General features: G+C 37.7%; 1 protein-coding gene across 2 annotated transcripts; it reads left to right on the forward strand.

Annotated features, from left to right (window-relative positions):
- The first annotated feature begins 1144 nt into the window (after nucleotides 1–1144).
- TCP11L2 (t-complex 11 like 2) lies at nucleotides 1145–26856 on the forward strand. 2 transcript variants are annotated; one of them, XM_034403296.3, is made up of 12 exons: nucleotides 1145–1546; nucleotides 6516–6622; nucleotides 10200–10262; nucleotides 11124–11296; nucleotides 13300–13435; nucleotides 13930–14050; nucleotides 15929–16149; nucleotides 17275–17411; nucleotides 17855–18045; nucleotides 19621–19802; nucleotides 19905–20077; nucleotides 21455–26856. In XM_034403296.3, the coding sequence occupies exons 4-12, from the start codon at nucleotides 11158–11160 to the stop codon at nucleotides 21700–21702; spliced, it is 1548 nt and encodes a 515-aa protein (XP_034259187.2). In that variant the 5' UTR covers nucleotides 1145–1546; nucleotides 6516–6622; nucleotides 10200–10262; nucleotides 11124–11157; the 3' UTR covers nucleotides 21703–26856. The 2 variants fall into 2 exon arrangements, with proteins under 2 accessions (XP_034259187.2, XP_034259188.2); XM_034403297.3 differs by lacking the exon at nucleotides 10200–10262 and having other exon boundaries at nucleotides 1150–1546; nucleotides 21455–21919.
- Nucleotides 26857–27956: the final 1100 nt, after the last annotated feature.

Here is a 27956-nt window from a genome sequence, read left to right on the forward strand (position 1 = left end):
TGATTTTTCTATGTGACCCTTTAAAGTCTTTTGAAATTCTTTTGATTTGGCATGTGAATCCTTTGATTTGTGTGTGAGATTGTTTTATGGTGTTTAAATCCTGCTTTTTTGTGATTGGGTTCTTCCATCCTGGATCTGGCAAATAAGTAATTGTTTTATAGTCCAATATCTGTTTTTCCTAGCCCTTTGTAGTTGTTTGTTCCCTATAATTAATCAGTTTGCTATTACTGTGTTTTAGTGAATATCTCCTTTTCTCATGAGTTTAAAAGTCTAATTACTTTGGCTTGATTTCTTTTCCTTTTTGGATGTTTGCTTTTTTCTGTGTCCCATACCTGTTTGGATGTTGCAGGCCCCTGTAATTTTGTCCTTCCTTCGTTGTGGAAAATTGGTTGGCTTCAGCTTCTTAAAAGGCCCATTGACAAAAGTGGGGGCTGAAACTCTGCCTGAGTTTCTGCTTATTTTCTTTTAGGGGAATTTTCCTGCTCTTTTAATATTTTTTGAGTTTCTTTTCCTTTTTCTAGGAGAAGAGTGGATCATATCTTCCTACACTTCAAAGGCAAACATTTCCATGGATTTGTCTGTTCCATCTCTGGCTCGGTCTCTTTTAGCTACTGTGTGGACCTGTTGGAGAGAACACCTCCAAAACTGAAAAGAAAAAACAAGAAAAGTCCAGTTGCCTCCTGAAAAAGCATCTTTGGGGCATCCATGACTTGGATGATTTGAGAATCTCTACAGACTCCAAACCTGAAGTTCCAGGGAGGCTGGATGAATCCCAGTACAAAGCCATTTAAATTTAGCACCCTGGGGCCAACCATTTACAGGGAGAACGTCGTGACTCTTGTCTTCTTTCGCTTCCCTTCTGCGAAACCCGCTCCTGCTCCTATCTTCCGCCCTCAACGAGCAGCTATTTTATCACATATCGACTCAAGCAGGCAAGCATTATGACAAAGTCAGGACAGAATCCAGCAATCTACATTCCTGCAGCAACGCAAACCGGCTGCCTGAGAGGGCAGGAAAGAGCCCAGCGCTGGCGCGCCCAACCACAACATGAGCCGCCGGAGGAGGCAACCTCCCGAGCCCAGCAAGCAGGGAGAACTGGGGACACCCGCTCGCTTCCGTAAACATCGCTCAGCCCCGCCCCTCCAGCCGGGAGAGAGCATTCGTACCCAGGGGAAGGGGAGAAAGCTCTCCTCTCACGGATGGACGGGATTTGCCTTCCCTTTTTGGAAAAGTACCCCGCCGCCGGCTTCGACCTGTCCGGCCTAAGGCTTATCGTTTCGCTCTCCGAGTGTCGCTTCCCTTGCGTGTCGCGTTGGTTAAGATACGGAACGAAACGTTTCTAACCCCCCCTCTCCTCACAGAGAAGTGGGAGCGTCCAGGCAGCTGCTAATAAGACAGCCCAAGACTATGTATAACCAAACGGGGGAGGCGGATGGAGAGTTAAAGCCCGAGTGACAACAGCTGAGGGGCAGCCCGGGCAGAACCGGTGGGTGAGGGTGGGGGGAGAAACCGAGGACTCCTCTGCTTGGAAAGGGGGTATCTTGCGGTGAGTGGGTCTCGATTTGCCTTCCTCCTCCTCCTCCTCCTGAGAAAGAAGCGCTCCGCGTCCTCCCCAAAACCCCGAGAATCATACCGACGATTGAACCCCGGATTGCCCCCTTTGAAGCCTCGCTTGCATTGGGGAGAACCCGTGAGCGGTGGGTGAGTGGCTGGGCGGCTGTCATTCTGGCTGGACCCTTGACGGGGAAGCAAAGCCCGTGTCGGACTCTGCGGTTTGGATTTGCAAACAATGGCTATTGGCTTACGCCGTTCGTCGAATATCGGCAAATGTTGGCTTGTTTAAACCTAGTTAAACAAACATAAGGCGGGGTGGGGGAGCAAGCTCGATCTCAAGGTGACTCCCCTCGCCCCTCGACCGCAAAGCGCGCTTTTGCAGTCGGGGAAAGCTGAGAGGGGGGGAGGCGAGCAATAATTTCCCTTTTTTTGGGGGAGGGGGGGAGGAATCCGTCGTTGGCAACCCAAATTATTTTGTTTTGTCCTTTCCGAGGACAAGTGTTCCGAAACACTTTAAATATATATATATATATTCACGACCCTCCCTTCCCCGTAACTTGTCGGATGCGGTTAAAGATCCGGAAGCCTTGATAGAAATTGCAGAGCTCGTGAAGGCGGAGAAGCGAGCTGTTGTTTTGGAGGTTTTCCTTGGAAACGCTGGTTTTGTTTGGAGCGGAGGGTGCCAGGAGGCTTGCAGCCTCTGAGCCGGCGCCAAAAATACATCTGCGGGGAGGGGAATCGGCCAAGCCGAGGAGGAGCTGCTGTTTTCGCCCTCCATCCAAGGAGGGGCGTCGGGTTACTCATTTGCTCTAGTAGAGATTGGACGGTACAGAGAGTCGGCGGAGGACGCTGCTCTCTCGTGTTGTTGACGGCTAGTAGAGGTAGTCCTCGATTTACGAGCATAATGGAGCCCAGGATTTATGTTGCTAAGTGAGACCGTTTTGCCAGCTTTCTTGCCACGGTTGTTAAGGGAATCTCTGCAGTTGTTGAGTTAGTAAAGTGGTTGTTAAGTGAATCTGGCTCCCCCATTGACTTGGCTTGTCAAAAGGTCACAAAAGGTGGTCACATGACTCCAGGACACTGCAGCCGTCGTAAATATGAGTCAGTTGCCAAACATCTGAATGTTGATCATGTGACCATGGGGATGCTGCAACGGTCATAAGGGTGAAAAACAACAGTTTTCAGTGTTGTTGTAACTTCCAGTGGTCACTAAAGCAACTGTTGTAAGTCGAGGACTACCTGTACGTCCTCTTACTCTGCCCATTGCATTTAGGCTTATGGAAATAAAGTCTCAGGTGTCACCACCAGAAAAATCTGGGTGACCACTACAGAGGAGCCATGGGCAAGAGTTACGTAATTATGCATTGCATTTTTATTATTATTTTTAGTCAATTTCCTTATAACTATATTTGAAAATTAAAAAGCAAAACTTCTATATGGTGGCTGTCTAGATTTCTGCAGTTTAGGTTAGGTAGCATATGGTTCACATGTTTATAAACATTCTTGCACTTAAATCATCATCTTAATTAACAGTGTTGGTTCTTTTCCCTAATTTGACAAATAATAGAAAATTACTTAAATGTTTCTAAATGTACATTAAAAGCAACAATAAATAACTGTTAAATCATAAGATGTATATTAGCACAGAATACACTAACATTTGCACAGCTCATCATTTCTATTTCTACACAGATTCTCTTGATTTTTCAGGATTTTTTCCATGAGTTCATGTGAAACCACCTTCAAATCACAGGACGCATTTGCCAGCATTCAATGAGGCTTCTTAGTCATGAGTCCTTTTGATCCCATTGCGGTATTAAAACATAATTTGAAGCCTGCATCTTTACATGCAACCTATATGAAATCATCAAGAAATAAATTATGTCTGTCAAGTCCATACAATTTGACAATCATGGATCTCACCACTTTTGGCTCCAACATGACACAAATAATGGGTTGGGGAGAGATCATTTGATTTTGCATCATTTTTAAAGAGAGTCACATGAAATCATTCTAAAGTCACAAAACACCTTTGTCTGTATACAGTGAACTATCACAATAGATCCAATCAATTGATTGGATACATGGATTTAAGGCATGAATCTCTATCTTTTTTTATATTGAAATAATTGCCAAAACACTGATCATAGATTTTTGCCTAAAACTAAACATCAAAACCACAGATCTGAGGATCTGGGACATAATGCAAGAAGCTTCTGTTTGAGACAAGAATCATCATGAATATTCATGGTTTTTACACACAGTTTGTCTGAAACAAAGTGATAAATCATATCTTCTAAACAGGCAAAAAAAATCCAGAAAACTAGTAATGTTTGGCTCCAAACAAAAAGAACTTTCTTTACATTTTATCTAGCTATAACTTGCTTATAAAATTAAAAGCAGACAAAATTAATCTGGAAGTAAACATACAGAGAGTAATAGAAGAGAATATTTCTAGCTCAAGGTTGAACTGTAGAGTCTTTGGTACACGCTAAGCGTGGCTTGTTGTTTTGCAGATGTTTCAATACTCCATAACAAAACAACCAAGCTCAGAGAGTACCAAGGTCGCCACAACACAGACAACAGATCATCCACAATAGTGATGGTAGGTAGGTAGGTAGATAGATTCTATAAGCAGATGCAAAAATCCAAGGGAAGTGCATAAAAGTGATAATAACAGGTATAAGAAAAACATTTCCCACAAATTCTCAGAAATGATAGCACCTGCACCATGATAGGAAAGGAAATGACTCACTTTAAAGGGATGGCAGAGTAGACAAATCCAGAATGCTCACCATCTTTCCCTACTAATCCCTTTGATTTAAGTTTTATGAATTCTTAACTTTGCAGTATTTTAAGAATCCTAACATTGATAGAATTGTGGTGCAACCATATTTTTTCACTATTATATTTTCTGAAGTTTTATTTCTATATATATGTACATAACATTTCAACCCATTGTTCAATACCAGGAAAGAAACCTCCAGGCAGAAGACTTGCATTAAATAAACCTGCAATAAATATGGATGATTAAATGAATGATATTTTCTTGAGCGGGTGGGGAGGGAGACTCTACATTCTGAAGAATTCTGTAAATTCTGTAAGCTTTTGTCTCTTCATCTTAATAATGGACTGTAATTTAACTGAGATACACTTTCTCTCTTCCCTTTGGGAGAATTCACTTTAGTTTCAAAGGAGTAACTTAAATGTGGAAAGCAATATTCTGGGGGAATTAAAGCCATCTTTCTTCCAGAGCTGCTACTTCATAAACTATCATTTACCCTTTTAAATGAAGAATAATCTAGGTGTGAAATACAGATACTGTGGGAGGGGGAAGAACGGGGGTCCATTTACGGATTTCCCAGGTCATGTTTGCCTTAGTCTTAAAGAAAATGCTAGGAGAGCTGAAGCATTTAGTAAAAATGCAAGAGTAGGAAAGAACAATAGGTTGAAAGGTCACTAAAGAACTCGTAACTCTTGGTAAGAATTATGCAATTGAAATGATTAGCTAATGCTAGAGTCCATGCAGAACCTACCTCTGTGAGTATTTATTTTAGATCTCTGGAGAATCTCTTTCTTACTAGCATGCAGGGAGAAAACAAAGAAAAAGGTTGTTGCTCCAAAGACTGAATTTAGCTCACAGCAGGAGAAAAACGAGGAGTTTCTGTCTTCTTGATTAATGTTTGCAATAAATAATACATAAAACTAAATGTTCAGAGTCAGATTTACAAACATCAGTAAGGTTATTGGATTAGGATGCACATGCAATGTTTTCTTAAGAAACTGATCTACTTAAACGAAACACAACTGATAAAATCAAATTAAATTCTCACCTAATGATGATGTTACATTATGGAATTAGCTGTTAACAAAAGTTCATTAAAGAAACCTATTTCCCACTTAATTATCTACACCTCTATAATTAGTACAGTAAGTGTTGCTGCTTAGCTTCCATTCATTGGGAGATTGATAATATGATTGTTGCTATACCTTTGTATATGGGTTGCTATGTTTCTGAGTTAAAAACAAAAAGATGTGCTTATGATATCTGCTAATTCCCCACCACACACACACACACAAAATGTAAATTTTCCACTGAAGTCATATAGAGCCATAAAGAGTCATGCTGACTTATTTACTCTGATCGGTATATTCTTGAATCCTTTTTCTCTTCTGAAAAGAGAAACAAGAAACAAACAGAACAAGAATTTGTAAGTGAAGTATTGTACTATCACTGAAATTGGTCAGCACTGATTCTCTTGTGTGCAAGAAGAAAAGTCACACATTCCTTAAATGATTGATTCCCATTATGAGATACTAAATGAACCACTTTTCTGTTTTAATTTTCTGCTTCTTCAAAGAATTGTTTATTCTCCAGCCTTGTCTTAGCATAGAGTGTAAATGGGTTAGCTTTCAACTCACATTATTCCTTAGCAAAAGGTAAGAATTATTAGAAACATCAACCTGGGAAAAATTAAACATTTTTATAAAAAAATGCAAGCTGCCACTACAGGATCTACATTTGTTATAGAATTATGCAACTGGGACATTGCATGACTCTCCATAATCCCACTCTTTTGAAGTGATTTCCCCAGGTTTTCATTAGGATTTTGGCAAGTTTATGCATGAGTTAATGTTACGTTTGCCCTTGTCATGCTACAGGTATTTACTGATAGATGTAAGAGTAAAGTGGTATTTTAATAAAATCACTGCATCAATTTAAAATATTTGATATCCTTGTGAAGATATTCATGCAGAAATGACTATTGCTCAAAAATGAAATTGCAAGTGTTTCACAACTATGTAAATGTTGATGGTGATGGAGATTGAAGAGTCTAAACTGCTATGCAAATTCCATTTTATCTCATTTCTTCTACCCCAAATAGGCACAATACATACCTTGACAACTTGCTATACAATTATATTGGTTTTATTCAAATTTCTTCTTTTCTGTGTCCCAGTTTGCAGATCTGCTACACACTTCTTAAATGATTTTCAGAATACATATTGAAAGTGTAACTGCCCATGAACTGCATCAAACCTCACATAGGGAGCAACTCTTGAACAGGTAAGGATTGACCAGGATAGGCAAGTCTAAAAGTAGTGCAGTAAATATGGTAAGCAAGTTATTAATAGGTCACATCTATGTATGTATTTCTATTTTTAAATAATATGTTTTTAAGCATTTAAATACTATCTCAAGTTTTCTTATACAGTGTAATTTGTAATGAAGTTTATTTTCCAACCAAAATAAGGCTGTGAATTTCTATTTTAGGTTCTGCTTTTATTTGTTGTGTATATATGTCCTAAATAGTTGCACACAGGACAGATATGCTACCTAGATCTATCATGTGTTTTTTTAGGGTGAGTAAGTGAAGTATGTAGAGCTCTTCATATTTACTTTTATTTATTGCCTTCTCTTATAAGGCTATTAAGTAGTAGCTTTCCAGTTCCCCAAGATAGCATAAAATGTGCAGGCTGCAACTTTATCCACTCCACAATCCTGTCCACTCCAGTGATGCATGGATTCTATCACTCTATTTCTGGTTGGTTGCATCTATATATAGTTGCATACCTGCTGACTGTCCTTAACTTTCTGAGACCTCCATGTTTTTCACATGGACCTGCAGCAAAAAGTTAAAAGAAAACCTTACATCCCAAATATCTGAACATCAGAAACTTTCTACCAGCAGCTCCTTCCATTCTTCTCAGTTTCTTACTGATTTAATTATTTGGCTTTTGTCAGCATGCTCATTTAATGTCTGCTTTATCAGTGGAGGGGTTTGTCTTCTTGTAAACATGAACTTTTAATAGTCAGTTAAGGGCAAACTCGTTTCATAATGTGAAATGACAAATTAACAACATTAGCCAAATACCTCCTATTTGCAATGTAGGGCTGGTGAAACCGTAGGAATTTATTATTTGTTTAAGCAGTGGAAGGAGTAGAGGAGAGAGACTAATGAATGAGTTTAACTAGCTTTAGTAAATTTCTTATGTATGCAACTTGAAGAATAAGTTAAAAATATTTTTCTTGATGCTTTGTATATATATTCTGAGTAAGCAGGTATAAGAAAACTATTTGCAACTACCATCCTTCCTTGCTTCTCAATAAGATATAAAATCTGTATGTGAATAGGTGGCTTGGTTTGATCTATGTAAAGATCATCCCTTTAAGCTTGAGAATCAGAATATATCCTGGGAATAATATTATGGCACACAGAAATAACCATATCCTTCTTTCTACTATATTAGTAGGTGGTTATTTGGTCATTGGTATATCCAGGTTCTACATTGATGCACAGTGTTCACACTGTGTGCGTTGTATACACAAACATCTTTGATGTGTGCATTTTTAAATTGCAACTTTCTGTAGCTGATTTATTTTTATGTAGGATTATTTTCCTAAAACCTTTTCCAGAAAATGGAAACGTATATTTTAATGATTGCTACATCACATATAGCAAAAAGTCAAAAAGAAGGTCCATTTCTAACTGTCAGTATGGTAATATCTGAGAAGTAGAATGTACTCAGAAAGGAAGCTTATTTCTATTAGCTATTTTAAAAAGAGCAAAGATTAGAGAGTCCAAAGAAAGAAACAATGAAGTTGGAAGGGAAGCAACTCAAATTTCTTTCTGGAGTCATCATGCTCTGTGCAAATGAGGGACAGTCTCATTTAATTGCCTGGCTCAGTTACTCATGTTCTTGTGTATTTCATGCAATATGACATAAAGTTTCAAAACTCTCAAGTATGTAGTTCTGTCATTGTGTCAGTTTTCTTCATTGGATCTGACATTTGTAAGTTACAGTAGGTAAATTGTTTCTAGATCGTGTCATTCATATTGTGGTTTTATTCACACATCAAGGTAAACAATAGTGTAATTTATTTGATTTTGGCTTCGTGAACTAGGTGAAATCAGCTATTGCAATTGATAAACCATAGTTTATAGTCTAACTTGTTCTTCAGATATGCACCAGAGAGTTTTTATTTGCTGCTTTTGAGACTATGCCTTTGTTTACCTTGTCATAGCTTTTCTATAACTGCCCAAGAATAAAATGTTTTAGGGTCTTTATTACCATGATCATCAAGATTACTGTTTAGCATAAGGAACTTCACTTGCAAATCAAGAGTGGGCAACTATGCTGCTGCTGTAAAGTATATTGTATATTTGAGGACAAAAAGTTTTAGTTGAACCATTCAAACAAATGACAGCTGTGTTGTGACTTACCCTTTTGATATTCAAAAGTAAAAAATGCCTGTTACATGCGATGATATTTTGGTCCCTTTTCCACAAATTCTGTCCTCCTGATTAAATTCTGTCGTCCTGGTTTAAAAAAAATGGTTTCTATAATTCCTTGCCATATGATAACATATCTTGAGGACACAAAGTTAGGATAACTGGTTTCGTTCTATTTATTCATTATTTATTCTTGTATGTAAACTTATTAAGTATACATACAAGAAGAAGAATGAAGAGGAATGAAGACTAGCATACTAATCTCTCTCTCCTTCACCAGTTGTAGAGCTAATCCTCAAGTCCACAAAGAGGGCACCTTCTCTACAATTAATTGGCTTTCAGTTCATTAGTAGTTTTGATTAAGAAGTTTCCTATGGAACCGAGGAACATCTGGAAAATTTTCAAGTTGTAAACAAGAAGTTCATGCTTGCATCAAGTACTTGTTGACTCATTGCCAGAGCAGTTTAATAATTGTATGACTATGTAAATTCCAACTGTAGTTTTTAAATTGTATGATGTCATGTTTATTTCCTGTTCTGCACGTGGGCCTAGATATGATTGGTGGGATTATTAATCTATCTGACCAACACTAGAGATGGTTGTTTTTCCGTGGCACAGGAAGTATTTAATTGCATTAAATCATGAGAATTATTGATGGTTCACTACAAGAGGTGTTATATGTTAATAATGGAATTTCAGTAATGGGTTTTTCAAAAGTGAATAGGGGTTTTAGCATAATAATGGATAAAGTATATGAATTGAGTCGTGACTCGTTTAAATCGCTTATCACACTAACCTTAATGTTGGGTTTCATGTTGCATAAATTGGCATATTATTTAACCCACTAGACAAATATTCTAAATTGATCAGTTGGATGATTGCCAGTTATTTAGCTGGTTAAATATTTTTGAATATTCAAAGAATTCAAAGTGATTGCTCCTCTTTTTGTTGTAGTAACTCTTTATTAACAAGAATAGAGTAAGGATCATTTGTCCTAGAAAATGAAGTAAAGCTTCTGTTAGTCTGATTCTAGTAGTAGGTGCTAGAATTCATATCCAAAAGGAAGCTCCCTTGCACACTGTCTCTATTTAAAATTCCAGTGAAAAATGGAACTACTTCAGTTATGCAGAGTTTAGATAATAGCATCTTGATAAGGAAGAGCATCTCAATTTCCAAGGAATCCAGTGGTCCATAAAATGCTATCCTAAATTCTATAAGATTATAGCCTAAAATGATTTTCATTATTTAACATTAGATATTAAATACCCAGATTAGGTTTTTATCTTAGAATATGAATCTGTTTTATACAATTCCTGTAAAGACTGATAAAATGATATATGTGGAAAATCCTTTGAAGTATTAGCTAAATTCTAAGTGTTGATTTAAGTATCTGTTTTTTTAATTTTCAAGAGGGCTGCATCTAGACTACCTCTAGACAATTGTGATAACTTCATTTGGTATTTGCTTACACAGGTTAGTATACAGTTTTGACTAACATTCAGTAATTTATTTGTTCATAATTTGTCATGATCATCAACTAGGAAAATGGCCAAATCTGGAGGTGACCAGGATTGGGAATAGATGTAATAAAAATTGTATCATATAAAGAACATAATCTGTGATTATGAATAAAGATGTCTAGGTTCAGTGTCTTATTTAATTATTTTTCCCAAAGTCTCAGCATTACTTTGTACGCTACACAGTTTAAGCCATGTTTGGTATAAAATCCAAAGACATTTAATAAATACTGCCTGATTCCATTTTAAACTCCACTTTAAAATAGATGTTGTATTTAAGATAGGCAATATTTGCATATCAGATTTATCCAAAGGCCAGATGACACCATCTCTCAAAGGAAGCTTAGAAGAAAGAAACCCTCACCTACTTCCCATATGTTCATTGAATCTATGGATTCCTTCCATTTTAAAGTTAACTTATTTGGAGTAAACCAGGGGGTGAAATCCAGCAGGTTCTGACAGGTTCTGGAGAACTGGTAGCAGAAATTTTGAGCAGTTCGGAGAACCGGCAAATACCACCTCTGACTGGCCTCAGAGTGGGGTGGGAATGGAGATTTTGCAATATCCTTCTCCCAGGAGTGGGGAGGGAATGGGGATTTTGCAGTATCCTTTCCTTGCTATGCCCACCAAGCCAAACCATGCTCATCAAGCCATGCCCACAGAACCGGTAGTAAAAAAATGTGGATTTCACCACTGGAGTAAACACTACTGTTTATTTCAATTCAGTATTAATGCTCTTCAGTGATAACATTTTTAAAGACTTTCTTATAACTGTATCAAATAGATTTTAGTAAACCTCTTTTTAAAAATTTGGCAGGTTCTATTTACTGGATTAACAGAAGTGATCCAAAATGCCTTTCACTGATGAGCAGAGCAGTGACTGTGATTCTTCGCGATCTTCAGAAAGTGCAACTTCTTCATCTAGCGACTCTGAATACTCAAGGCAGAGTTTTACCAGTGATTCTTCAAGCAAGCCCAGTTCTCCAACCTGTAAGCAAGAAGCACATACTGGGATATGTGCCTTTGAATTGCCAAAATGGTCTGGGATAAGTTTAGATTGGATATGCAGATCCTCCTCCATTTTGAAGAGGATATTGGTGGACTATTATCTTCTGGCCTTATTTGGGCATTTATAGAATTTTTGTCAAAGGAGACAATGCAATGTGTCTGATACTTCCAGATTCTGTCCTTGGAACACTCAAAATCTCCCAAATTGTGCAAAATTTCAGTGGTTTCCTATGGGAGTTGAAGCTGGCCACATTTTAGAAGGGTATTTTTTTTAGCTATCTTCCACAACATCATGCCCAATCCTGTGGGTAAAACAGATTTCCAGAATGTGAGATTATTATTAATTTATGACCAACACAGGTTTGAATCCTAGTAGTTGCCCATGTATTGATGGTAGGCATTAGTAAAGATATCACGAAGGAATTCCCTAAATTATGTTTATAATTGCTGTCTGCAATGATATGCCAGCCATATCCTTAGGTACCTTTTGAAATTTTGCAGAAAAAGTATAAAATAGCAAAATGCTTGAGTTGTCCTTTGGCTGAACTAAATGATCATCTTAGAACAGGTCCAGAACATTCTATAATTTATGGTGTAATTTTGCGCAAAAACATTTCACTAAGATGCTTGAAAATTTTTACTTTGAATAGAATGTGTATTTCCTCATTTTAATTCACTTCTGCTTAGTGTTTATTTACTCACTGATTTTATTAATACATTTTCAGTTGGATTTATCTAATAAAATACCTTGCAATTGAGTAAAAGGGAAATAGTAACTGTTGTAAAAATAGAAACAAGTAGCATGCCAATAAATAGAAAACATCCAGTATTAAACACATATATTTAGATACATTTTTAAAGAGATTTTATTAATTGACTTCAAAGAGCAAGCAATTTCTGATGTCCAGAAATCAGAGTTGGCCTTTTCACTAGACAGAATGGGCCAACTGTGGATTAAACTTTTTTTTTTTATTTGATTTATATGCCGCCCTTCTCCGGAGACTCAGGGCGGCTTACAATGTGCTAAGCAATAGCCTTCATCCTTTTGTATATTTATACAAAGTCAGTTTATTGCCCCCACAACTGGGTCCTCAATTTATCTACCTTAGAAAGGATGGAAGGCTGAGTCAACCTTGAGCCTGGCGAGATTCGAACCTGCAGTAATTGCAGGCAACTGGTCTTAATAACAGGGTGCTTAGACCACTGTACTACCAAGGCTCTTGATGCAGTGAAAAGTCTCTTGAATCTTTGATCGTCACAAGGGTGCTTTTTCAAGAGGCAACTGGACTTTCTGGTAACAAGAAAATCCAGTTGCCTGTTGAAAAAGCACCTTTGGGAGAACTATGATCTGGATAACTGAGAAATTCCATATATGCTTGAATCTCTGATGTTAATCTGCCTCCTTCGAGTAAAGTTATCATTCTTGTTCTGCTCTTGTTGTCAAAATAAAGCACAAATGCCAGTCTGATTAGCTTTTGTATAAAGGGTCAAGTAGAAAGGAGGAATTCTCTGGGGCAGCACATATTAACTAGGGCTTGCTGAATAAGGTACAGTTGGTTGATTGATTTCATAAATCATGATTTTAGCCACAGGAGGATATCAATTGAACATGCAGGCCAAAACAAAGGGTAGTATGAGTATGATATGTGAACCCAGCAATAGGATCATGGGGAGGTTCAATTAACTTGTCCTAAACTTAATTTCTAAGTTAGCCTGTTGCTCAGGAATAAACACTTAACATCCTGTTATAGGAACAATGATAGAGGAACAAGGACTGGCAGTTTTTGAATTTCGGGTAACAAAATCTCCTGGCTTGGAATTTGCAAAAAAAATAATAAAATAAATAAAGGAGGTATTAAGTGAAAATACAGATTCAAAGTAAACTTTTTTTTAAACACTAAGTGAAGAACTCTCTCAGAAATGTAAAATATTGATAGGCTTTCATGTCAAGTCAACACGTCGTATGTCTTATTTCTTGATTCCAGCAACAAGCCCTCCCAAAATGGTTACGTTTGATGAAATGATGGCAGCTGCAAGGAATCTGTCAAACCTGTCTCTGGCTCATGAAATTGCTGTAAATGAGAATTTTCATTTGAAACGCATAGAGCACACACACAACAGGTAGGCTCAGGTTTTTAAAAGGATGGGGGGAAAGGAGCCAGTTTTTAAACAGATCAACAAGCAATCACAAATGGTTTGCATAGTTTCAGGGGTCCTTTCTAATGTTCATCTTTTAATACAGAATGTACTCAAAAAGCTAAGCAAGGTTTTTTTTCAGGTTAAGTTTGTGATTCAAACTGATAAGCCCATGAGACATAAACATTGCTACTTAAAAAAAAGAACTTGAATGTGCAGTATTCCTGTAAATATTGGCTAAGGTTACATATCACACAAATCATAGCCTCTGTAACAACTGCAATGGCCCATTTCACAAATAATTGAATCCTGATCCTTGGTTTATAAACTGCTATGGCTAGGATCTTTCTATTAATGAAATGATAGGTCCTTTCCTCTAAGCAGGAGCTTGGTTTGACTTATTTTGTTTTAGCACTTTGCTTTCTTTGAATGCTTTGAATGCTTATACTCTCCTGTCTTTCCCTTCTCATACCTGACAGCTTGTCTGGAAGGGTTAAACAAATTGTACATAAAGCATTCTGGGATCGCCTGGAAGAAGATTTGAAGGAAGACCCTCCTGAGTATGAGCATGCAATCAAACTCTTTGAGGAAATTAAAGAGGTGAGGTTTTGGTCCTGCTCTCTCAAGCTGAGTTTGTTTTTAAGCAGCCATGGAGCAGGTTCTGTACCTTGGCATTCCGTAAATCAAAATTTGTAGATGTAAAGCAGAGGTCTTCAAACTTGGCAGTTTTAAGACTTGTAGACTTCAACTCCCAGAATTCTCTATGCTGGCTGGAGAATTCTGGGAATTGAAGTCCACAAGTCTTAAAGCTGCCAAGTTTGAAGACCTCTGATGTAAAGTGGGCAGCCTCTCAAGATATCCCTAGTCTAACTGTCCTTCAGGTGGCTTGACAATGATAGTTGGGAGAATGGTAAAGCTGAGTTTGAGCACACCTGAGAGGCAACCAGGGTGGGGAAGATTGCTGGAATGTTTTATAACAGACAGAAAGAAATGATTAAAAAAAATATCTATATGTAGATATATTGAAGCTTAGCATGCTTTTTTTCTTTTTGTTTATGATGGCATGCCTGCCAGAAGCAGAATTATACAAAGTTTGATAGCATTCATTGTAGCACTTCTTCTTACATACAAGGGGGTATGGTAGGGACCAGCATTAATGACTAGCAACTGTTACATATTTCAGTAGTCCAATTCTCAGAGGAAAAATGCTGATTTGGCCAACCCTTTCAATATTTGCCTACAGTGATGCTAGACTCTGATGTAGCATTGTTATATGTTCAAGGTGACCACAATAACTGCTCAGTTTATCCTGTCAGTGCTGAAAGCCAGTTAAAAATGTTTGTGTCTGGCAGGCTTCACCTGAAAGTTATGTGTGTTAGTATTTGTACGCCAAGTACTTAAACAGGGCCTGAATGAGATCCTGCTATGACTATAACATTTTACCATAACATTACCTAATATCATAAAATTATTTTGTAGTTTTTAAAGGTTTTGCAGTGGGTGGGGATGGGGTGTCTGTGTGTGACTGCATATCTTTGTTTCAGTGTTGCCTCCTGGCAACTGCCTGGGTTATTCCTTGTAGTTTTGTTGGCAAAATTTTTCAGAAGTGGTTTGTCATTGTCTCCTTCCTAGGGCTGGGGGAGAGTGACCAGCCCAAGGTCACCCAGCTGACTTTGTTCCTAAGAAGTAAACCTCATGTTATCCCCATTTCTAGCCTGATTCCTTAACCACTACACCAAACTGACACTCTTGTTGTTAGTAGAACTTGGATGTATTAATTTTTCCAGGAAGTTTAAAATTGCCTCCATGGTTTTCCCTGAATCCCCCCCCCCCCCCCCCGTGGTGGGTTCTACCGGTTCTCCCCAGTTTGGGCGAGCTGATAGTGGAGATGGTGAGGTGAGAGCGAACTGGTTTGCTCCAACCGTCAGTTGGGCCCTCCCACCTGCCCTGTGCTATACCTACCTATATTTGTTCGTTTTTAGCCCAGCTGATAGGAGCGGCAGAGCGGATTGCCATGCCTCAGCTGTTCTGAAATTGAGTATGGAAGCGAACTGGTGGTAACACCAGTTGAAACCCACCACTGCCCCCCCCCATGAATTAGGTGGCGGGGGGGAGCCAATGAAACCAAAATCACTTTGTTGTTAGCTTTGTGGCCACTTAGTTCCTCCAAACGACACTTTTGTGAAATAATCTAGATGTAGAACAGCATGTATCTGTTTTGCATCTAGGTATGGCATTCACATCATTTGAATTACAAAGTATATAGAGTGACTTCAAGTGGCAGGAAGGGCAGGACTCTTAATTGCTCTTGAAGGGGGAAGTTTGGCATGTGCAACATAAAGCCACAGTTGCTGAAATTCCTCCTAACTTATATTATTGATTGGTTCTCTCTCTGTGTGTCTTTGACCACATGAAACACACATTTCTATTATGGGTCATTAATTGCAATTTAGTTGACTTGTGGTTTTAATCTTGCAGATCCTTCTTTCTTTTTTGAACCCGGGGGCTAACAGGATGCGCAACCAAATTTGTGAAGTCCTCGACACGGACCTTATAAGGCAGCAGGCTGAGCACAATGCAGTTGATATCCAGGGTCTTGCAAACTATGTCATTAGCACCATGGGGAAGTTGTGTGCTCCAGTAAGGGACAATGATATCAACCAGTTAAAGCCCACTGGGAATATTGTAGCATTGTTGAGGTTGGTATGTGATTTGCTTTTTAACATTAGGTGGTGGTTAAAAGAATGATCTGAATCAATCCTCCCCAAAATTTCAGGTGTCTTTTATACCATTTAGAATTCCCATGGCCTGTAAAGTCCTTCCATTTGTCTTTTACTGTTGATACTCAGACATCAATAATACTTACCGTTGACTAAAGCATTGCTAGCTGAGGAATTATGGGAGTTGAAGCTCACCCAACCCAAAGTTGCTGAGGTTGAGAAACCCTGGACTAAAATGTCCCAAAGGTGCTTTTTCAAGAGACAACTGGACCAGGTAAATGTCCATAGACATAGACTGAGAGAGTCTCAGTCATCCAGGTCATGGTTGTCCCAAAGGTGCTTTTTCAAGAGGCAACTGGACTTTCTTGTTTTTCTTTGAAGATGTTTTGCTTCTCATCCAATAAGCTTCTTCAGTTATGAAAGCCCAGTTGCCTTTTAAAAAAGCACCTTTGGGACAACCATGACCTGGATCATTGAGAATCTCCATAGACATTTACCTGAACTAAAACATTCCAAATACAATCACTATCTTGACTCTGACTTTAAACTGTGAATCTTTGGCCTTTTTTTCAGTTTTCTGTTTTTTCCCTGTCCCCTACCTTTTGTAAAAGCAACCATCCACTTCCATGTTACTTTGGCTCTTGTAAAGAATCACCCTTTCATTATATTTTCTTATGGTTCAACTCGGCTTTCAGTGTTGTTGTTTTAATCCCAACGGATATCTATTCCAGCTTGATGGCTATTTGCTTTTTAAAGCTAGTTGCTTAAGAGTTTAAAAAGTGACTCTTGCACTGCCAGTTTTCCACAGGCGTCTGATAGAAGCAGAATAGATAGGATTTATGTTATCATTTCTTGTGATCTTTGTGTTTGTATAAAGCTATAGAAACATTGCAAAACAGCTGAAATTCTGCTCAGTAGCTTTACGATGTCATGCCTTATCTTTGAAACATGGAATTGGATGTAGTTTCTTATGAAAACTAAACTCGGGAAATTATCATAAAAGTACATATCATGTTCACATTGTGAGAAAGGATGACTGACTAAATATATGTAAGTAACAATGTTTGAATCTACTGCAAATTTGTCATTTCTGTATTTTTTCAGGCAAATATTCCATGTTCTGGATCTCATGACAATGGATATGGTTAACTTTACCATACAGAGTGTTAGACCTCACGTTCAGCGCAACTTGATCGATTATGAAAGAGCAAAATTCCAAGATATACTTGAAGAAACTCCAAGTATGTTCTTTGTTTACATAAAAAGGGGAGAGACAATGTAGTGGCAACAAAGGCAATTGTATAAGATCTGAAGCAGTTGAGCAAAAAGCTGCAACAGATTTGGGGAAGGGAGAGAAGTATTCTAAAATATTTTTGAGGATTACTGTCAGTAAAACAACCCTGAGTTGCAAAAATGCTCTGGCTTACATGTTTTACTATCTGGATGTATTTTTACACTGTATGCTTATGCATGACTATCATGTTACTTTGTCATGTTGTAAGTTTAGTCCGTTTTTAAAAACTTTATCTAGTTTTCAATATTCACCTGTTTTATTTTCTTTGGGTGATTAGGTCCTGGAGTTATCCCCCCCTCCCCATATCATATTTACTGAACTGGGTACATGCCTTTGTAAAACAAACAGTACAAGTCTGATCTTTTCTTATCTCTGTCTCCAAATGTTCAGGTGCCCTAGACTTGACAACGGAATGGATAAGGGAATCAATACAAGATGAACTATCTTCTATTTCTTGTGAAATGTCATCATCTTCTGGTGCTAATGGGATCTCAAAAGCAAATCTTAGCCCGATTGTGGTGTTAACAAACAGCTACCTGAAATTGTTAGAGTGGGATTATCAGAAAAAAACAATTCCAGAGGTAAGTTGCTTTCTATCTCAGAACTTCTAAAATTTTTATACTTCTTTTTCTGTAATACACAGTGGATAGCAATTTAAACTTAAATCATGGTTGACTTAACCATGATTTATGGAGAAAAGCACAACACATTAATCCAAAAACAAGTCATGTTATAGGTTAGCATGTTGCCTGATTCTAGGCCAGTAGATTGTTCATAGTTATTACCAGTGGTGGGTTTCAAATTTTTTTACTATCGATTCTGTGGGCATGGGTTGGTGGGCGTGGCATGGGTTGGTGGGCGTGACAGGGAAAGGATACTGTAAAATCTCCATTCCCACTCCACTCCAGGGGAAGGATACTGTAAAATCTCCATTCTCTTCCCAATCCAGGGGGAGGTTATTTTAAATTCCCCTTTTCCTCCCGATCAGCTGGAACTTGGGAGGCAGAGAATAGATGGGAACGGGGCCAATCAGAATTTTTACTACCGGTTCTCCAAACTATTCAAAATTTCCGCTACCAGTTCTCCAGAACTGATCAGAACCTGCTGAAACCCACCTCTGGTTATTGCCATCCACAATGTCATAGATAGATACTTTTTCAAGAACAAGCTTGGATAAAGATTGATTCTCTTTTATAATGTGAACTGATGGCTTGATAGCCATACATTTCATTGCATTATAATTTTATGCCTTGTATTTGGTGTGATTAGTTATTCACTGAGGCCCTGACTCTGTGGTAACCTACTTACTTTGTCCTATAGAAATTAATGAGAACACCTAACTCTGCAGAATATGCTGCCATTAGATGCAATGACAATCATTGTTTTAATAATTTTAAGAGACAGGAGAAAGTCATGACAGTTAAGCCTAACACCTAGTCTTAAATGCTGTTTAGTACCTTCAGGCTCTTAAAATTGTACTACCTTAAATAGCAATTATTCTGCAACAGCAGAAGAAGAGTAGATCTTCCTGTTTACATTTAAGAGCTTCTAAATGAATCGGATTGGTTAATGTGCGATATAGAAAGCTGGGATCAGCTTTGGCTTTAACCAATACCATTTGCTCTTTAAACTAATTTACACTTAAAGGTTTATAAAATAATATTAATAAAGAAACTGAATGTGGGCATTTTGCATTTGTGTTACCAGCAGTATTGAATATAATGAAAATATGGTGGTAGTTAACAGTTTTCAGGAGACTTCTTTTATCCTGGACCTGATGAAAAAGTTGACATCCTCACAAAGATGTACTTTGTTAAATATGGTCAGATCAGGGATGAAATCCAGCAGGTTCTGACAGGTTCTGGAGAACTGGTAGCAGAAATTTTGAGCAGTTCGGAGAACCGGCAGCGGAAATTTTGAGTAATTCAGAGAACTGGCAAATACCATCTCTGGCTGGCCCCAGAATGGGGTAGGAATGGAGATTTTGCAATATCCTTCCCCTGGAGTGGGATGGGAATGGAGATTTTGCAGTATCCTTCCCCTGCCATGCCCACCAAGCCACGCCCACAGAACCGGTAGTAAAAAAAAATTGGATTTCACCACTGGGTCAGATGTTTGATGATTGTTCATCAATGTTATTCTTCCAATTGTTTCAGACATTAATGACAGATGAAGCTCGCCTTCAAGAATTATCCAAGAAATTGAATCAGTTGAAGATTGTAGCGTGTGTTTCTCTCATAACAAGCAACATGCTGCCTGCAGTTATTGAGGATATTCCAGACTTCGTTGAGAAACAAAAAAGGATTTCTTTTGTTTTGCTCGAAGGAATGCATAAGGAGTAAGTAAACACATGACTGACTGACTAACTAATGGTTTTTAAAAAGGCAAAAGCATTATGTGATAGCATTTTGTTTCTAATTTCCTTCTCTCTTTCTTGCAGGACTTTTGATTTAAAAGAAGCTCTTAATGCAATAGGTATTCAGACATGTAGTGCAATAAATGAATCACTCACAAAGAGAGGCTTTCAACTATTAAATAAAGAAGTTCAAGCAAATGTGGCAGGTCAGCTCTGCAATATTGTTGAAGAAGACAATGCTGTCATCACCTTAATTGGTTAGTGATAAATTACTTGACATATTCTTAATATGAAATGTATGTTTAAATGTACCTATGATTCCTGAGCACTCTCTTATATACATTTATTTTTTAAAGTCTTCCCCTTGTTTCCCTTATGAAGATTGGGCCCACCTGCTTCTTATGTTTAATAGTACATTACTGATTTTAGATTTAGATTTCAGTTTGCAGAATCCAGAAATTCTACCTTCACTAAATGATGATCCCAGTTTTAGCCAGATTTGTTATTTGAAAGGAGCACGGGTTCAGGACAGCTAGCTTTTTCTCTCCTATTTAAAACCTGCATGAATCCCGTCACTGGCTTGCAATAGTTTATGCAGATGGTTCTTCCCATTGACTGTTTGTTACCTTGTTAACTGTTGAATAAGCCAGTTGACTGGGTTGATCACATATTTTACAAATGCTCTCTTTCTCTCCATCTCTTTCTCTCCATCTCTTTCTCCCCCCTTTCTCTCCTTCTCTTTCTCTCCATCTCTTCTTTCTCCCCCCTCTTTCTCTTTCTCTCCTTCATCTCTTTCTCTCCATCTCTCTTTCTCCCCCCCTTTCTCTCCTTCATCTCTCTTTCTCTCCATCTCTTTCTCCTCTCCCGTTTGGGGCGGCGGCGGCAGCACACCTACTGCACCATCAGGTCGCCCCTTGGCTTGGAGGTGGCACCTTAAGCCTGCACCCCACTGTGCGTGCGCCTGCCCGCCCAGCTGCGCCTGCAGCCGGCTCTGGTTGCTCTTACTGAGCTTCGCAATAGGGCAGACTGAGCTTCGCAATGGGGCAGACGGTGCCCTTCCTCCTCCTGGAGCCCATTACGATGCGAATCTTCAGCTGCAGCCTGGGCAGCCAGTGTTCCGGGGCGGAGAAAAGTCGTGTGTCTCCCCCAGTGACTGGATGGGCTAGGGTAGGCTGGCGCCGCACAGGTGGGAGGCGGGGCGGGCGAGCCAGCAATTTAACAAACGGTTCGGTGTGCTGCGAGGCCAATAAATTACAAAAAACCACTGAACCGTTTGTTAAATTGCTGGCTCGCTCGCCCCGCCCCGCCCACCACTATTCATTGGCAATAAATAGTGGTGCAGAGGGGTGGGGCAAGGGGCGGGGTGAGCCAGCAATTTAACAAACTGTTCGCCGAACCGCCTAGAACTGGCAGAATCCCACCACTGGATTAGATGTCAACTTCTAATGCATCAGTATCAGTCAGGGTGCTACGGTATCTATATAGCCACACTGTCTTTTTTGATGTGTGAATGCTTTGCAGTTAATCATGTTAGTTGATCAGTTTTTATTCCTCATGAGAAATTAATGCTGTTCTAAATAATGCCAGGAAGTCTAATTATACATATATGTGTGGGTATTTTTTTTCTTTTTCAGGTAAACGAATTCATTTGTACATGAAAAGTGCATTGCTTGCTTCTCCATGCTTTCAAAAATCTATGCCTACAGTTCCTGGAGGTCTTGGTGTGATTCAGAAAGAGATAGAGACTATTGGCTCGCAGTATGCTAGCATTGTTAACCTTAATAAACAGGTTTATGGACCATTCTATGCAAGTATCTTTCGAAAACTGCTGTACAATGAGACAGAAACAAACAAAGCCGAAGTTGAGACTTCTACCAACTGAAATATGTACAGCTTCTTTTTTGGTCCCTCTTTTTCACAATATTTATATTGTGATCTGCATTTTTCTTTTGACTATGCATAGCTTGCAGTGATGACTGTTAATGTGAGACAGAGAGAAATGTGTTTATATTATACAGATTACAGTCAAATAAATAAAAAGTTCCCTCCAAATTAAAGCAATTGCTACATTTTAAAAAGGTAACTTTTGAAAGGATTAATTCTGTTTGTAGCTATGGATTATAACATGTGGCACTTATTTACTGTATTTTTCTTTTTCTTACACAAATATTTCAGACATGTATGATAAATGCCTACAGTAATATAAATCTCTTAAATGTTTAATATGCTTATGCAAATGATTATGGTGCAATAATATAAAAAGTATATTTCAGATTTGATCTGAAATCATTGTTAGGGCATTTGCCTTCTGCCTTTACCCAAAATGGATTGCTCAAGGAACCCTGCCCTCCCCCCCATTTCTCTCTTCTCACAAGTGAGATGTTAGGGAAGATCATGTGTCAAATTTGTTCAAGATTGTTTCCTGTTTTGAGCTTTTAATGTATGCAGTCTTCATAATCAGTACCAGTTGCTTAGAATTTAGTAGCCTCTGATTTCACTTGGAAGAATAATTCCTTTTTTTAAAAGGTAAGTCATGATATTTTAACTCATGCTTAACAACTTGCTGTATTATATGCAAGCTATATATATATTATTTTTCTCAACTTATTGAAGGATTAAAATACATTGAACATATAAGTCTCTGTTTAATACCAACATGAATCAGAATTTGAAAATGGAAAGCTGAAGAAGACAAATGTATGGTATTAAACAGCAAATGCTAAACATGTTCAGTTGGACATCTTTTGCAGATTTATGTTACTAAATAGTCCCAGTTGATATTTTACTTGCTTTTTTTCTAATAAAAATTGAGTTATCATTTTGGGCATAACATCTTACCTAGAGATGTAAAATTTCTGGAAATTTTAAAGCCATGAGAAAAAAAACGTTCCCCCCCCCCCCCCGTTTTATCCAGAAAAAATATAAATTTTTGAATAATTGAAAAAAAAAAGTTCAGTGTGGAATAGTTTTATAAATTGCATGAAATGCAGTGTATATAAAAGTATTATGCTTGCAATAAAACAGGTAACTCCCCCTTTCCCTCAAAAGCAACAAAAAAAAGCAAGAAACCATCAACATAAAAAAATAATCAGATTTGCCCCTTAACACCCATAGCAAATAAAGTTAAGGTCCACCTTAGTATTTAAGCTCCATGGGTTTACCTTTTGAGTGGCGTTTAAAAAAAACCAAACAGAAGACACAACATATATGTGCAGTTTATTCTATCTCATTTTCTAAACTACTACTATTTTCAACTTCTTCTTCCTCTTCATCATTTTTCTCATGGACTTCTAAAATCTTTAGGGCTGCACGGATTGAAACAAGCTTTTCTACCCTTTCACAGGTCAGTCTGTTTCTTGAATTGGTGTGAATATTACCAAACATAGACCAGATTCTTTCACATGCAGCAGAAGATGCAGGAATCTGCAGTAAGCGAGATGCAAGAGGTTGTGTGGTGTAGAGACCTTGCCACCATGTTGCAGGAGGGATATATTTTGTAGCATCCCAGAATGCATTCCTGGCCCAATTCCCTGAAGATGTTCTGTATTCTGCAACATTTGAAAATACTTTTCCAACATCAAGTCCTACGTGCCCAGCTTGTTTCATAATCTAGTCAAATGCAGCAGCTGTATTCTCATCACTCACACCACACTGCCTTTGAATCTTGGATCCAGTAGATTTGTAGCAGCATATATTGGATGGCAACAACATTCTTCCCATTTCTTAATAAAACCTTTCACTTTACTTTTTTCAGCACTTGTAAGTGGAGATGCACTTAGATTTTCAAAAACGGATGTTTTTGTCAGAGCCATGTGGTTAGGAATTTCTGACAAAAGTGCAGTGCCTGATTCAGATGCACAGATTGCTGGAAAAAATGGCATTAAAATCTATAGGGAGTTCTGCAGCTGAACCCAAAACACATCCTCATCAAGCACATATTTCTGGGAATTTTAAGCTCCTCGATTGCTTGAAGAGCTTCTTTGTCTTTTAGTAAACTTTCAAAGGGGATCACCACTCTACCCCAACATGTTTTACTACAGTGCTTCAGTATCCCTATTTTATTCTGTGCATTTTTCTTCTTGCTGCTGCTTGAAGACTGCAGTGACAACATGAGTAGCTTTTACATATTTGATAGCTTCTTTAGCTCTTCTATAAATCTTTTGAAGGGTGTCCAGTTTCATGAGGTCACTAAGAAGTAAGTTTAGTCTATGAGATGCACATCCTATTGCAGTAATGTGTGGATACTTGTCCATTATGATTTCCCATCCAGCTTTCATATTGCTTGCATTGTCAGCAAAGCAAATACTTTTACCACTCTCAATTTTCTCTAAAATTGCACATATTTCACTGCTGATGCACTCTGCAGTATCTGTTCTCTCCAGTTTCAATGCTTCTATAAAAGACTGGTTGAGGTATTGTTATCAGAAAGTTGATGATTCCTTCTCCCCGAACATTTGTCCATGTGTAAGTACTGCAAGACATAGTGCTTCACTTAATTTTCCTTGTACAGATTCCATCACACGCTCATATTCTGACTCCAAAAGAGGCTTGCCCAAGGAAATGTCCGCTTGGCAAATGGTATGGTCGTAATAATTTAAAAGTTTCCTGCCATTTTCTGTTATTGACAAAGCTGATCCAGAAGCATATATTGCTCTTGCAAGAGGGTGATCAATTTTCTTCTGATTTTCAGGTGTCATTTTATCTATAAATGAAGGTATTGAGGCAGTGGTTTGCAACACTTCCTTACGTGAAGAGGCTGCTAGTGAAGAAACACTTTGTGATGATCCAGAAGCAGCAGAAAGAGTGTTTCTGGAATTAGAACTCTGGAAGGAAAAGCAACATGCACTTTCATTCTGGTCCTCATCATTTAATTCCATAAAGTATTCTTTAATGTTTTTAGGGCACCTCTAGCCTGCAAGGATGCATTTTGTCATCCTTGTAGCATTTGGAAAAGTATATTTTTTCTCACTCTTATTTGCAAATTGCAGCTTTGCTCTCAGCAGAAATTGCACTGTGGAAATGTTTCCAAACTATCACCATTTTACTGAGAGAAGGAAAAGAAAAAGCAATTTACTGACTAGACTATAGGAAAACATCATTGTGTGATGGCGGAGAACATTAAGAGGAATCATTTAAGGGTTACAAAAGGGAAACGAATTTGTCAGACAATTTTTTCCTCTGACCAGTCAGTTAAGGCCTGAAAGGAAGACAAACTATCATCTACTCAGTAGATTCTACTGTATACCAAAAATTACTCAACTGTAGGAGATCCGAGGTACATAAGTAAACTAAATTGGAGTCTTTCCTCTGCAGTACTCTCCTAGTGGCACAAATGCATATTTCTCTTGTTTGAGAACTGCACTGAGAAGTACAGTGTTACTTGAATTGTATTCTAGAATTTGCTTGTCTTCAGCTGAGAGAACTTGCAATAATTTAAGACTTTACAAAAAGTCTCAGAAATCTCTCATTAAGGCCTTCATGTTATATAGGTTGAATACCATGTCATAGATATATTAATTATCATTGGAAAAAAACATATTCCACACTCCTTTTTTTTCTTTAAATTTTCTGGAAAAAATGGCTTTGGAAAAAAAACCTGTTTTCTTCCCAATTTTTCTAGTTTTTTTCCAGGCCTTCCCATTTCTACCCTTACCATATGATACTTCTGAAGTGATTGTCACAAAGACTTTCAAGAAGGACCTTAATGTTTAAAACAACTGCTGATACATAGGTAATTGTTCCTACAGAAATAGGACTGGGTACCTCAGCCCATCAACTTGGTGACAAGCAAGGAGTTCTGAAAGTTAGAATCTCTTACAAGATCAAAGAGATTTCAGATTAAGGAAGATTGATATGAATTCTTTTTGTAAAAAAATCTCAAATATATATTGCTAGGATATTTTGGAGGAGAGAACCATTTTTATTCATACATGTCAATTCCACATGGGTTTGAACAAAATAACTTTTTGTGATAAATATTTGTTCAGCAATCCAGACGTGCTTATGACAGCCAACTTTAGTTTTACAGAGCAATTTTCTTAAACTGCTCAGTATCTTAAATGTTTTTTAGAAGATCTTCCTTGTTCTGATATCCCTTGCTCTCAATATTCTACCTTTCATTTTTCTAAACAAATTGTAGCAGATTTGAGAAGACAGGATGTGAGAGAAGATTAAAATATTTATATGGCTAAAGGAAGTATTGAGACACAATATTTGTTGACACTAGTGACTTGTATCAAGAAGTAAATATGTGAATACCTAATATAGTGAATAAACTGTGGCCCTCTGATGCAGTACTATAACTTCTAGATCCTATATGTTGGTCATATTAGCTAAGGTGTTAAAAACTGTAGCTCAACAAATGGAGGGCTATACTTTACTAACCCATGCCATGTACTGAAAATGCAATTATCTAATTCTTAACCTTGAAATTTTAAAAGTATAAAATATTTTGGACCTATACGTACTTTGATAAGTTTGTGAAGTTATAATATCTACTAAAAAACCTTTCTGTAATCATGTTATGGTGTATATATGTTCTGTTTTTAAGCATTTTACATTATGTATAGTAATCAAGTCGTGAATATATGTCTTCATAAATTTTTAATTTACCTAGAGGGTTAGATCTAAATTAGTTTAACCTGGATACCATTTAAAACAATGGGAACTAGTTAAATGGAACAAGTCCCATTTATTTCAGTGGATATTAATTGCAATTAAGTGTATGAATCTAGCCTACCTATATTGTACAATGTTCATGCAGAAGATACTGTGTGGTTTTTATAAATGAAACGGGCATTTTAATATAGCATGATACGTATGTCCATTCAACTGTTTTTGAATATCTCACAACTAACCTTCATAATCCCTTTAATGTTCAGAATGCTTGGTTAAGTACAGTTGTTTCTCTTGCATGTTACTTACTGATATTATTGAAGTACATTTACTTCATTTGGCTAAAGTTAGATATGTATGTAATTGGTTTATTAAGTGGTTTTTGTCTTAAATGTATTATTAAATTTGGTTTCATTTAAAATGTGTGCAGATTCTCTCTCATTTTAATGTATAAATACAAAAACATGAAGACAGCAGCATAGATGGTTGCTGAATCTATAGTAATTTTTGATATTTCGAGTAGATAGTTTAAGGGTAACAACAATCCTTAGTGGCAAGGGGAAGCGGGGAAGAAGGAAAACAAGTGACATGGCAATAAAAACTGTATCAGAGCCATTAAATTAGGCTATACTGTTTTAGTCAGCATCTGGAACATGTTGAGATGTATTAATGATGCCTATGTACATGGCAACTGACAATCACTTAGCATAGATATCCAACATACTTCAGATTATACTATTTGCTTCTTTATGCCAGGCCCAGCTGCCCATTTCAAGCTTAAACCTCTTGGTTTTTGCTTACTTGATATCAGACAAATTGCGTCTCTATAATATACTCAACTAAAAAAGTTGAAGATTTGGCTGTGAAGGAAACAGAGGACTTGATGGACTGCAGAGGCTCAGATTCAATTGTACCTGATTAGCTATGGATGCTTGGCGGGTGATTGAGCCAATCATTCTTAGACCTATTTCACAAGGTTGTTACTGAGGGGGAAAATAGAGGATGGAGTACTATTAAGGTACTTTTAAGATCCTGGAGAAAAAGCAAAAGACAAATCTTGCAAGTAAAAAATAAACTTGAAATTACCACACTGAGACTGAAACTAGAAATAAGTCAACTGCAGATTGCATACAACAGAACTTCTATTTTATTGTTATTATAAAAATTTGCAGTTTTGGGGGGAAATTTTGGAGGGAAAACACGATGTTGATTGGCTGGCCCCCTGGCCAACATACTATATAAAGGGAGCTATCTTGTTGCACATTTGCTGGATTTGTCACTGTGAAATAAAGAGCTGTTGTCCACACAGACCTGTCTCCTGTCTCCTCACTCGCCCAACTTAACAAGTAGTTATTATTTCAAGTAGTACCAATAAACCTAGGGAAAAACTTTTTTGAAGAACCAAATAAACTAACAACAACATTCATTTGGCTGGGGGAAAAAACCACGTATTAAATTAAAATTACTACAGGATAGCAAAGAGAAAGGAGGTTTCGGGCTCCCAGATTGGGAGATGTATTA

Source organism: Pantherophis guttatus, chromosome 7 (genome assembly GCF_059756535.1).
Source record: "Pantherophis guttatus breed Tessera chromosome 7, ASM5975653v1, whole genome shotgun sequence".
NCBI classification, from domain to species: Eukaryota; Metazoa; Chordata; class Lepidosauria; order Squamata; family Colubridae; genus Pantherophis; species Pantherophis guttatus.

What these genes read in the sequence shown, in the direction of transcription:
- TCP11L2 (XM_034403296.3), top strand. Translation starts at nt 11,158, where the DNA reads ATGCCTTTCACTGATGAGCAGAGCAGTGACTGTGATTCTTCGCGATCT. An exon ending in ATAGAGCACACACACAACAG is followed by an intron (nt 13,436 to 13,929) that starts GTAGGCTCAGGT and finishes CATACCTGACAG; the next exon opens with CTTGTCTGGAAGGGTTAAAC. An exon ending in AGAAAAAAACAATTCCAGAG is followed by an intron (nt 18,046 to 19,620) that starts GTAAGTTGCTTT and finishes CAATTGTTTCAG; the next exon opens with ACATTAATGACAGATGAAGC.